The following is a 12,500-nucleotide window of genomic DNA, read 5'->3' as shown; positions in this document are numbered from 1 at the left end:
GGATAAATACAACAAAATAAAATGATACGACCGGCATAAAAACTGGGGTATTTTTTAAATATAATAATAAACGTGAATCCAATGTGTAGGCATACTTGCAACTTTATTAGCAGCGTCCTCGTAACATCGTGCCTAAAGACAACTGAGAAAGCCCGAACACAAACAAAATGCCCCCAAAAGAAAAAAATCTCCATGTTTTCAGTGCTGATGCGATCATGTAACATGAGGGTGTCGCTGCCAATAAAGCACCTAAAAGCTGTTACAACGAACCGGCAAAATGAATGATTATGAATATGTCAAATATAGCAGGAGACATTTCAATTGTTTACTAATAAACAAGTGTTTTCTGTGTCAGTGTCGGCTGCAAAGATGAAGTTGACGATGCTGACTCGCGATCTTCACAGTGAACGCGCCAGAGAGAAATGCACATTTCATACGGATGACACAAGCAGAGAGTCTGTTTTCTTTCGTTTTGAATTGTTCTGTTTAAAAGTCGACATTTCCAGCTTTCTATAGAGATATGTCTCAGGTCTGTGAGGCGAGTAGGCTACCTTACGCTGAGTTTCGGTTCATTTATGAGACCAGCTCCAGTTCACGTGTCGTGATTATCTATTTTCTAATATATTTACTTCTTATTTATTAAATCCAGGCAATTTGTTGATGAAACATTGATTAAAATTAAGATACAATTAATACAAAACGACGGCTTTGTGCTTTCTGCTTGAGGTCTCTGTGAAAGTTTTAAAGCAGTCTTTTAGTGCCGCTTTCAGAGCGCTCACGTCCGTAACGGAGGACTGTCCCGTCCGTAACATTGTATTATTATTTTTTTGTGTGAAATACATTTCTTAATAAATGCGACTTGTAGTCCAGTGCGACTTAGGCTATATATGTTTTTTCTTCTTCATGGCGCATTTTTGACTGATGCAACTTATACGCCGGAAAATACGGTAAGTTATTTATTCTTTCTGTGCGGCCCGGTACCAAATGTCCCACGGACCGGTGTGTGCACCTGTATCATCAGCAGGTGTGTGTGTGTGTGTGTGCACCTGTATCATCAGCAGGTGTGTGTGTGTGTTTGTGTGTGTGTGTGTGCACCTGCATCAGCATCAGGTTGGGTCTCCTCCTCCTGAACGGCTGCACGGGTTTGTCCTTCGTCACCAAGAACTCACTGATGATCTGAAAACACCAAACCAGGATCATGTGACACTGAAGACACTACATCAACAAAAGCAGACCATAATAATAATACACTCATAACACACTCATAACACACTCATACACTCATAATACACCACAGGACTCACTTCTGTAAACGGGAACTGCTCACACGCCAGCGTCTTCCTGCACACAGAGAATACACACACTTTACTCAGGAGTGTGTGATTATTACTCTCTCTCTCTCACACACACACACACACACACTCACTTTCTGATGTTGGCTTCGAGGGATGAGGCCTGGCGTGTGTGTTCAGTGCGATGCCACTCACACACACACACACACACACACACACACACACACTCACTCACTCACTTTCTGATGTTGGCTTCGAGGGATGAGGCCTGGCGTGTGTGTTCAGTGCGATGCCACTCACACTCTCTCACACAAACACACACACACACACACACACACACACACACACACACACACACACACACACACTCACTCACTCACTCACTTTCTGATGTTGGCTTCGAGGGATGAGGCCTGGCGTGTGTGTTCAGTGCGATGCCACTCACACTCTCTCACACAAACACACACACACACACACACACACACACACACACACACACACACACTCACTCACTCACTTTCTGATGTTGGCTTCGAGGGATGAGGCCTGGCGTGTGTGTTCAGTGCGATGCCACTCACACTCTCTCACACAAACACACACACACACACACACACACACACACTCACTTTCTGATGTTGGCTTCGAGGGATGAGGCCTGGCGTGTGTGTTCAGTGCGATGCCACTCACAGGGACACTGGGAATCGTAGTCCTGCGGCGAGCAGAAGCGCTCGCTCTTACAACACACACACCCACTGCGCTCGTGCGCTTTAGCAGAGCCTGGAAGACAAAGAGGAAACTCAATAAACCCTGGAAACTCTCAGAAACTAACACACACACACACACACACACACAAAACTAACCAGGATGTCGACAGACCAGGCAGTGTGTGACCTTCTTCACCGCGACCTCTGACCTTTCAGCTCTGTGTGAGTTCCACTCATCCAACCTGCAGAAAAGCAGAGAAACACACTCAACTCTGAACCAACACACACACACACACACACACACACACACACACACACACACACACACACACACACACACACACACACACTATCTGTTTTATACTAATGTAATTAAAACACCCAGAAATATGTGAGAAAACAACAATAACCTGAAATACGTCTGGATTGTAATAGAGCAGTGGGTTACAGTGGGTTACTCTAAATTGATATACGATAAAAAAAACACACAAAATGAAGACATAAACAAATACATATTTCTAATATAATATAATAATAAATAAATAATAATTAAAATTAAATATTTTAACAAAATAAAAAATAAAAACACAAAATAAAGATAAATAAACAAAAATGTATTTCTTATATAATCTAATATTAAAAATATATATTTATATAATTCAATAAAAATAAATAATATTTATGTAATAAAAAAACAAGATGTAAAACAAAATTTATTTCTTACATAATATAATAAAAACTAATTTAAAATAATAAAATATAATACAACAAAATAAATAATAAAAATATTCTTATATAATATAATAAAAAAAAAATAAAAAAAAAATAATATTGTGACATAACATAATGAAAATAAATAATATTCAAAATTTTAAATACAATAAATACAATTATAATAAAATAATACAAATATAATTTTTTTTACAAAAAAAAGTAAAATAAAAATCCTGAACAAAGCTATTTTATTTCATAATGAAAATACTGATACATTAATATAGTCTTTGTCAATATTTTGAATATTATATATTTTCTGTTTGCATTTTAATTTTAGTTCAAGTTTAAGTAATGTTGTTGTGTGTTTGTTTTTGTAATTTAAATTTTATTTTTTTTAAATATGTCTATTTGTTTTAGTTATTTTAGTACATCCGGTTAAACTAAACAAAAAGGAGAAATATTGCCTTGGCATTTTTTTATTATTTTTTATCAGTTTAATGTATTTGAAGTAAAGAAGATGTTTTTAATGTGTGTTTCAGCTTCAGTTAAGAATGATGAGCATGAATAGAGAGAGATCAGTTCATACTTCTGAAGAAGAGTTTGTCCTCTCAGACTGTGAATCAGCTTCAGTGTGTGTTCTCTCCCGACTCCAGCGACGCCCTGCAGACACACACACACACACACACACACACACACACACACACACACACACACACACACACACACACACACACACACACACACACACACACACACACACACACACACATGTCTGGTTCACTATCTTTGTGGGGACTCTCCATAGACGTAATGGTTTTTATACCGTACAAACTGTATATTCTGTCCCCTTACACTAACCCTACCCCTAAACCTACCCATCACAGGAAACATTCTGCATTTTTACTTTCTCAAAACAACTCATCCTGTGTGATTTATAAGCCTTTTGAAAAGTGGGGACCGCTGGCTGGTCCCCACAATGTAGGTGATCTCAGGTTTTACTATTCTTATGGGGACATTTGGTCCCCACAATGTAATATAAACAAGGGCACACACACACACACACACACACACACACTCAGAGCTTCATCACTTCACAGGAATCTTCTTTCGCTCGGTTCTGCCGTTTGTACCTTCGGGATATAATCGCATCCCAGGAAAATGGCCAGACCCACGAGCGTCTCCCGGGACAGGCCGAGCTCCTCCTGAACGCTGGACATCTGATAGCAGTCGACCTGCGGATCCTGCGGGACAGTCGAGAACAGGCAGCGTTATTACACAACACAGAGTGTTTCAAAGCAGCTTTACAGAGATAATAGGAAAATAATGCAACACAGTTTGTGTCTAGAAGAAAACAGCGTCACAGTCCAGCTTAACTAAGTTCAGTGATGGTTCATTTGTGTTGTTAAATAGTTATTAATTAAATGAAATGTCCCCAACTAAGCAAGCCTAACACCAGTGTTGGGAAAGTGACTTTTAAAAGTAATGCATTACAATATTGCGTAAATCCCCAGAAAAGTAACTAATTGTGTTACTTAGTTACTTTTTATGGAATGTAATGCGTTACGTTGGTAAATGTAAAGGCCGTTTCACAGCGACAGTGAGATGAATAATCCTCAGGATGAAGGAAATGCAGATTTAACCCTTTCAGCTTCTGTTATTCTGGATTAAAGAACAATAGGAGACAGGAGGAGTTCAACACTCATTTCTAAATTATTAGTATAAACTTATTAGTACAGCTGAATTAGATCATTGAAGGTCAGTTAATAAAGTGAGATTAAATACATAAAGTATATTTGTGTCATTTAATATAGTTCATTATAAAAGTTGTGTGTAAAATTCTGAGATTGCATTTTACTGTTTTTATTCATTTTGAGGAATACTGAATGTTTTCGTGCGAGTGAGACGAGTAAAAGCATGATCACATTTAGTCTAGAACTGCAATAACCATCATGCGCACACACACACACACACACACACACACACACACACACACACAGAGCGCACACACACACACACACACGCACACACACACACACACACAGAGCGCACACACACACGCACTTTATTTCTCTCAACATGAGGACAGGAGAGCTGTCAGTCAATAAATGTGAAAAAGTAACTTAGATATTTTGTTGTAAACTGAAAAAGTAATGCGTTACTTTACTAGTTACTTGAAAAAGTAATCTGATTACATAACTCAAGTTACTTGTAATGAGTTCCACAGAACACGGTTAGACACACATGAGATGAGAGCATGTTTAGAGAGTGAGAGCATGAGACTGGACCTTAGTGCTCATGTTGAAGTTCCGGTACACGGTGCGAGCGCCGTACAGGAAGGCGTCGCCGTCGTTAGTGATGCACCCGTCCACGAAGCCCCGCGAGTCCAGGAACGCACACATGGCCTCCGCTTCTCCCGCCGCCGTCACCCACGGCACACCCAGACAGTCCAGCATCTGCGCACACTGGGAGAGAAGCGTTTCGAGCAGGATTTGGGGGATTATTCCTGTTTTAAAGGTTCCTAACTGTGTTTTGGCGTCTCCTACAACAGGTTTACATTCATCCACGATCAAAAAAACACAGATTTCCTCATAATAATCTCTATTGCAGCATCACCTCATTTTCTCTCAGTGTCTGAAACGCTTCGTTCGGAGATTCAGTCTCTCTAAGCTCCGCCTCTCTGAGAGCTGCTCTGCTGTGATTGGTCAGAAAGCAAACGCTCATTATCATATCTGAATCTCAGCTCTTGATCTCAGTGATACGAACAGTGACGATGGCGTGGGTTTTACCGTATCAATCTCAGAATACAGCATCTTCTCCACATGAACAACACGAGCCAAACTCTTCCAGTCTCAGATACACTACAGTGTTTGAGGGCGGAGCTAAGAGACGCTGCTCAGCCAATCAGGACCAGAGGCGGGGATTATGCAAATTAGCTACATGTGAGACTGGAATCACTGACTCGTTTCAGCAGATCAGAATCGCTTCTTTCTTTTAGGAGACTTTATTTGATCTTTGAAACTTTGCAGAGCTTTTACATTCACAAACCGCTCTACTACACACTGCATGAGAAGTGATATCCGACAAAGTGACTGTACTCGTCAGAATAAAGGCACACACACCTCTCTGAGGACGGCCTTGAATCGGCCTCGGCCGGTGTGTTTAGCGGCTGCTGGTTTGGTGACGCTCTCGGGCCGCCGGCCGCCGAATCTCATCTCGGAGCGTTTGCTCATGGTTTCGGCTTTGATTCTGGGAGCTTCTCCTTCCATCACGAACACCAGCTTCACTCCCATCAGAGTGAGCGAAGACACGCGGAAGAACAGATTCCTGTGCGACACACACAACACACACGACATCATGTGAGCGACTCTGAGATCAAACCACTGAAGATGCTAGCGCTGCACGATTAATCGCACCTTCCATGAAATCGCAAAGGCTGTGATCATTAGTGATGTGCAGCTTGTCAGTGACGTACGGCTCAGTAAACGCGGCTCACTCTGAAAGCACTGTGAGTTCGAGTCGCTTATAACGTGCATTTGAAAAAGCAACACGCGTCAAACATGTTTCCAAATATGAGAAGCATTTATGAACCTCTTGTCCAACAAAGACAACATTTATTAACATGCTTTTAACTCACACACACACACACGGACAGCTGAGCTCCTCCTTCTGTGAGATGATGAGCTTCTGACACAGAATAAGGCAGTCGTGTGTTTATTAGTCATGTTTAATCAAAGCGTTTCAGTCTTCTGTTCATTCAGACACAGCGATAGAGGTTTCCTGGAAAGATGTGTGTTATCGTACTCCTGCGTGTGTGTGAGTGTGTGTGTGTGTGACGCCCTCTGGTGTTCAGATGGAGTGTGTGTGTGTGTGTGTGTGTGTGACGCCCTCTGGTGTTCAGATGGAGTGTGTGTGTGTGTGTGTGTGTGTGTGACGCCCTCTGGTGTTCAGATGGAGTGTGTGTGTGTGTGTGTGTGTGACGCCCTCTGGTGTTCAGATGGAGGGTGTGTGTATGTGTGTGTGTGACGCCCTCTGGTGTTCAGATGGAGTGTGTGTGTGTGTGTGTGTGTGACGCCCTCTGGTGTTCAGATGGAGTGTGTGTGTGTGTGTGTGTGTGTGTGTGTATATGTGTGTGTGTGACGCCCTCTGGTGTTCAGATGGAGTGTGTGTGTATGTGTGTGTGTGACGCCCTCTGGTGTTCAGATGGAGTGTGTGTGTGTGTGTGTGACGCCCTCTGGTGTTCAGATGGAGTGTGTGTGTGTGTGTGTGACGCCCTCTGGTGTTCAGATGGAGTGTGTGTGTGTGACGCCCTCTGGTGTTCAGATGGAGCATTTACTACCGATCTGCCGTTCGTCACTGAGAAACTGCGCATAAAATAATCAATGAATCGTTTCAGTGCGTTTAATTGTGCAGCCGTTCCAGACTCACCTGAGATGCGGCTTCGTGACTTTTCCCATCATGCCCTGCACATGCTGGGCCTCACAGACCCACAGGCTGAGGTCCACGGCGAGGGTTTTCCCTGACAGGCTGTAGAGCGGGACACTCTGCCGGACCGGCTCCAGGATCGACCAGAGCTCAGACACACCCATGACCTTTAGAGGAGACACACACACACACACACATGACACAGACACACCCATGACCTTCAGAGGAGACACACACACACACACTCATGACACAGATACACCCATGACCTTTAGAGGAGACACACACACACACACACACACACACACACTCATGACACAGACACACCCATGACCTTCAGAGGAGACACACACACACTCTTAACACAGAAGGATTTTAGGATTTTTAGGATACTTGGATGAATAAAAAGTAAAAAAAAAACGCTATTTTTTTTAAAAATAGAAATCTTCTATAACAGCAATATACTCTACTGGTCAGTCATTTTTTTTCTTTCTTCTTTTGAAATAAATCAATACTTTTATTCTGCAAGGATGTGTTAAATTGATAAAAAGTGATAGTAAAGAAGATTTATATTATTAGAAAATATTATTTTATTTTGAATAAATGCAGTTCTTTTTAACCTTTTATTCATCAAATATATTAGGCAGCAGAACTGTTTCCAACACTCATAATAAATCTGAATATTAGAGTGATTTCTGAATGATCATGTGATAGACTGGAGTAATGATGCTGAACATTCAGCTTTGCATCACAGGAATAAATTATTTTTTAAAGTATATTCAAATAGAAAACTATTATTTTAAGTTGTAATAATATTTCACAATATGACTTTTTTTTCTGTATTTTTGATCAAATAAACGCAGCCTTGATGAGCATTAGAGACTTCTTTCAAAAATATAAAAAATCATAATGTTTCCAAACTTTTGACCTGTACTGTGTGTTAGAGAGTGTGTGTGTGTGTGTGTGTGTGTGTGTGTGTGTGTGTGTGTGAAGAACACCACAGACACAGTGTAACCATCATGGGGAAATCTCAGAGTAAAACTGGGAGTTACTGGGAAAAATATGATACACTGATGGTTTGCCAGATGAGAAGTTTATCTATGTATCATCTTTTTACTCTTTTAATTACTTTTATAACTGTTTTAATTTTCCTTGCTTTTATTTTTTTATTCCTTTCTGTGTAAAGTACTTTGAATTACCATAGTGTATGAAATGTGCTATATAAATAAACTTGCCTTGCCTACACACACACACACACACACACACACACATATATATAACATGTATGTTTTTTTGTATATACATATACAATTTGTTTGTTAGTATATATAATACATATACATCCTATCCAATCCAACATATTAAAGTACATGTATCCACTATTCAGATGAACAAAACACAAAATAATGTAAACTCTGACATCCCCGCGCTACAATTTATACGGCGCGATTGTTACTTACATATGTTATATGTATCTTGATGTATGAAGGAGTGGTGTTTATATGTTTAATCTGTTGTTTTGAAGATGTTTTGGTTGTGTAAAGCCTCCAGTTTGAATATTTGAACTCGCGCCTCCTCGCGCATCTGGAACCCCATCAGCGCCTCTCGCGGTCAGGAGGAGGAACACGCTGAACACGCGCTTACTGTGCGTTTAAAATGTACAATTATTTTACTTTTTATTTGTATTTTTATAAAAACACAAACATTCATTCCTTAATTAGATTGGTAACTGTTAAAAAAGAGAGATAAAAAATAAATAATTGAATTATCAGTGATTTATTCAGGATGTGACGTCATCAGAGACCCGTATGTACGTGACGTGTCTCAATCCCGGAATTCAGCAGCGCAGGAACTCTCGAGCTGCGGGCAGATTGATTCATCATAAACATCTCACAAACACAATAAATGTGAGTAATACTGTAGATTAAACTATAATATGTTAAAGCATCAATGACACGAGCAGCAGTTTTGATTCTCATGTCGCTTGATCATAATATGACGGTCATGTTGTGTTGCACTTCAGGAAAATAATCATGCGATGCCTTTTAAATGCCTTAAAATACCATTTCATTATCATTCTAAATCAATATGTAATCTTTCGGCACCGTGGTATCTGAATTGCACTATAACTTACATGCGGTTGCAATATTTTTTTAAATGATACATATTTTTTCCTTCATAGTTATACTAGTGTTTAGCAGTCAAGTTCAAGTAGTAAAAACTCCATTCATTTTGTTAATCGATGGTATTTGCTTCCTGTAAAGACATCAGCCCGCATTATTTCAGCTCTTTATTTTTTTATAATCGTATTTAACAACAGAATTCTCTGTGGATAAACTACATTACCCATGATGCTGTACGGAAAATCATAGCCCCGCCCACTCCCATAACGCATTTGAATCTCCCTACGCTCTCAAAATACTTAAATATTTGTATGTATATGTGCAATAAATGTAAAATATATGGCTTCTATAGATATAATCAACAGTAGTTTTATATTTATACATCGTTCGTAATTTGATCGCGATGCTTCATGGGATTGTAGTTCTTTAAATACTTTTTTGCTTCAAGTCAAAGTTTGTAGAGTTATGATTGACATCGTTGCTGATTTTTTTGGGGAGAAATGAATGGCAAAAATAACTTCCAGAAAAAGTGGGCAGCACTATTGTGCTGTACCTTAAAATGAACATGCTTTAATAGATGCTATAATGAAGGTAAGAGCACAGTGGTGTGTGATGCAAGGCCGGTCTCAGTAAACGCATGTTGTGTTTCAGCGTGATGGTGACTGACGTACAGCTGGCCATATTCGCCAACATGCTGGGCGTCTCGCTATTCCTGCTGGTGGTTCTGTATCACTATGTGGCTGTGAACAACCCGAAGAAACTGGAGTGAGCCTGGAGAGGTGAGCGCGCGCGCACACACACACACACACACACGATCATGTCTGATGGGAGACTGACGTTTGCTCTTGCAGGATGTGAAAGGCCTCGGAGAGCGAGGAGAACCGGAGGATGATCCAGCCTGTAAATCTGCGTTTTGTATGGAAATCATGGGAATAAATGGTCAAAGTGCGAGAGGATTTGTGTGTGTGTGTGTTTCTCTTGATGCCAATAACGAAGTCTGCGTTTCTTTCGTAAATACACATCTATGTTTATTGCTTTCTAGAGTTCACAGAAATGCATTTAATGCTCAGTATTTCACACTGAGGTTGATCAGGTTTCTGAACTGTGATAAGCAACACAATCCTATGCACATCATTTTTCAATTACAAAACAAAGACACACACACTTAAAAAGGGTTTCCTTAGAAACACAACACATGTGTGGTGTGTTAGTGTTTGTTTATGGACGGTTAAAACAGCTGCAGCACTGCTGAATGCTGGGAAAGCACCACATCTCAGTCACCATTAAACATGAGGAGCTTCTGATGATCCTCAGGTCGGCAAAGATCTGTTGAGATTAAAGGATTTAAGTAGTGTTCATGCACACGGGAATGACCAATCACAACACACTGCTCCAGCTGACCAATCAGAGCACAGTGTGCCTTTCAGAAGGAGGGGCTTCATAGAGACAGGAAGTAAACAGAGCGTTACTGACAGACTGGGAAGAGAGGAGCCGCAACAATGGAGAATATGAGGAGAATAATCAACATTCAAGCAGGAAAACCTGTTCTAGTAGAGCCTGAAACAACATCAGGACTGTGTGTGTGTGTGTGTGTGTGTTACCTGTTTGTGTGTTTAGCGTCTCCAGAGCTCTTCAGCAGAGATGTGGTGGTCAGACACAATGAACCGTCTTTCCCAGACACACCTAAACACAGCAGATTCTGAGTTACACGGATCCATCGGCAGCGTGTGTTAATATTCAAATCACAAGCTACAAATAATCAGCAGGGATGCATGCTGGGATACATGCATTCATAAATAAAGCCTGACACATTGAAATGGAAGTTTATTTAACCTAATTATCATATTTGATGCATCAGATTCAGGAACAAACAGCTCAGTTTTACTCAGAGGCCCAAAAATATGCAAATTTGTGCAGATGCTGATATTTATATGAAATTCTGATGCTTGTAAATCAGTGAGATGTTTATAACAGGACCGTAAGATATCTAAATGCTCAGTTTTATGATCGAAGCTCTGAGGTTTTAAAACATATAATGCACTGATGATTGAGAGATGAACAAATAATCCTTCCTCAAAAGCCTGATGATCATATTTGATACTCGTGACTTTTCTGTAAAATGATGATCAAGTAAACCTCAGACAATATTAAAGTTATTCTTACGTTTACTTGATCAATATCAGTAAAGATTTGCCAGCAGAACGACACGAGCTGAAGGAGGACGTTTGTAAAGACTTTTACGTGCTAAAAAAGGTCTAACCAATCAGACGACAGGAGTTTGTGTGCGACAGCAACGCTTCGTCACGTTGAGCATTGATAGGCTTATTAAATATGATGCAGTAAGGCTTTATAGGGTTAAGTAGAGCTCAGGGCTCTGACCCGCCAGGTGCTTCTTGATGTCGGGTTTGATGAGTTTCCACACTCTCATGTTGTGCGTCTCGAGGCCCGTGAGCGGGACGACCGCGGACTGAACGTCCCTCCGCACCGGGATCCGGCTGGGCCGAGGCTGCAGCTCACACCTGAAACCAGAACACAAGGTAATATTGGAAGTAATTGTTTAAAAATGTCCATTATGAAACGAAGTATAGATTTATGGATATGTTGTCATCAATCAAACCATAATGTACATACATTCATATGTTTTCTCTACAGTAAGTATCAGGGGCCGGCTTCACAAAGATAGACTTTGACTATGGCTTCGATATAGTAGATTGTGCAACGGTCTGATTTAGATGTCTGACTAAGCACTGAAGACTCTGACTATCTTAAGTAGGACTACACTGCAATGCATTCTGGGTAAGATAAGACACTTTTCAAAACAAAAAACATGGTAAGCGCATTCAGCCGCTCGGTGCAGTTTACCCCAGCGGAGAACATGTGTCTGCTGGAGGAGTATAACAGTTACAAGGACATTTTACTTGGGAAATTTAGCGGAGAATGTAGTAACAAGAAGAAATGTTTCAATTATGAGCCATTTCCCCTTTTCTTTTGGCTGTTTGTAATGGAACTGATTGTTACTGCTGGTTGCCAAGGTAACAGAGTCTTAGACCTGAGTTAGCCTGGGGGTAAGGGGTCTAATGTTTTTGGTCTAAATAAAGTTGCATTAGCTTAGTCTATGAGCACATTTTAGACTTGTCTAACACAGACCGGTCTAAAATAGCTTTGTGAAACCGGCCCCTGATGATGATGTTCACCTGCTGTACTCTATAGACGTCAGGATGTCCAGGGATTCCCGCAGCGGTTCC

At 40.6% G+C, this 12,500-nt stretch overlaps 3 protein-coding genes across 5 annotated transcripts in view; 1 reads left to right on the top strand and 2 right to left on the bottom strand.

Moving 5' to 3' along the window:
- gen1 (GEN1 Holliday junction 5' flap endonuclease) overlaps positions 1 to 8,720 on the bottom strand; it is a 13,715-nt gene extending 4,995 nt beyond the window's left edge. Inside the window, exons 1-10 of the mRNA XM_084408461.1 lie at positions 8,593 to 8,720; positions 7,136 to 7,299; positions 5,830 to 6,034; positions 4,996 to 5,172; positions 3,841 to 3,951; positions 3,297 to 3,370; positions 2,153 to 2,238; positions 1,919 to 2,069; positions 1,305 to 1,341; positions 1,096 to 1,176 (exon numbers count right to left, since the gene is read on the bottom strand). Coding sequence (XP_084264587.1) covers positions 1,096 to 1,176; positions 1,305 to 1,341; positions 1,919 to 2,069; positions 2,153 to 2,238; positions 3,297 to 3,370; positions 3,841 to 3,951; positions 4,996 to 5,172; positions 5,830 to 6,034; positions 7,136 to 7,296 — 1,083 coding nt within the window. The 5' untranslated portion in view covers positions 7,297 to 7,299; positions 8,593 to 8,720. The remainder of the gene's footprint in view (positions 1 to 1,095; positions 1,177 to 1,304; positions 1,342 to 1,918; positions 2,070 to 2,152; positions 2,239 to 3,296; positions 3,371 to 3,840; positions 3,952 to 4,995; positions 5,173 to 5,829; positions 6,035 to 7,135; positions 7,300 to 8,592) is intronic.
- A 215-nt stretch (positions 8,721 to 8,935) lies between these two features.
- Positions 8,936 to 10,211, top strand: ost4 (oligosaccharyltransferase complex subunit 4 (non-catalytic)). 2 transcript variants are annotated; one of them, XR_014627056.1, is made up of 3 exons: positions 8,936 to 9,039; positions 9,907 to 10,034; positions 10,107 to 10,211. XR_014627056.1 is itself a non-coding variant. In XM_084406769.1 (2 exons), the coding sequence occupies exon 1, from the start codon at positions 9,911 to 9,913 to the stop codon at positions 10,022 to 10,024; it is 114 nt and encodes a 37-aa protein (XP_084262895.1). In that variant the 5' UTR covers positions 9,908 to 9,910; the 3' UTR covers positions 10,025 to 10,034; positions 10,107 to 10,211. The 2 variants fall into 2 exon arrangements, 1 of the variants encoding a protein (XP_084262895.1); XM_084406769.1 differs by lacking the exon at positions 8,936 to 9,039 and having other exon boundaries at positions 9,908 to 10,034.
- Positions 10,212 to 10,257: 46 nt separating this feature from the next.
- The window catches only part of agbl5 (AGBL carboxypeptidase 5), a 17,280-nt gene continuing 15,037 nt past the window's right edge, over positions 10,258 to 12,500 (bottom strand). For both annotated transcript variants that reach the window (XM_084406767.1, XM_084406768.1), the window contains exons 13-16: positions 12,450 to 12,499; positions 11,635 to 11,774; positions 10,857 to 10,938; positions 10,258 to 10,581 (exon numbers count right to left, since the gene is read on the bottom strand). In XM_084406767.1, coding sequence (XP_084262893.1) covers positions 10,566 to 10,581; positions 10,857 to 10,938; positions 11,635 to 11,774; positions 12,450 to 12,499 — 288 coding nt within the window. In that variant the 3' untranslated portion in view covers positions 10,258 to 10,565. The remainder of the gene's footprint in view (positions 10,582 to 10,856; positions 10,939 to 11,634; positions 11,775 to 12,449; position 12,500) is intronic.

This window comes from Rutilus rutilus (genome assembly GCF_951802725.1).
Source record: "Rutilus rutilus genome assembly, chromosome: 4".
NCBI classification, from domain to species: Eukaryota; Metazoa; Chordata; class Actinopteri; order Cypriniformes; family Leuciscidae; genus Rutilus; species Rutilus rutilus.
Note: the sequence above shows the minus strand (reverse complement) of the source record. Positions and strands in the feature narration are given on the sequence as shown.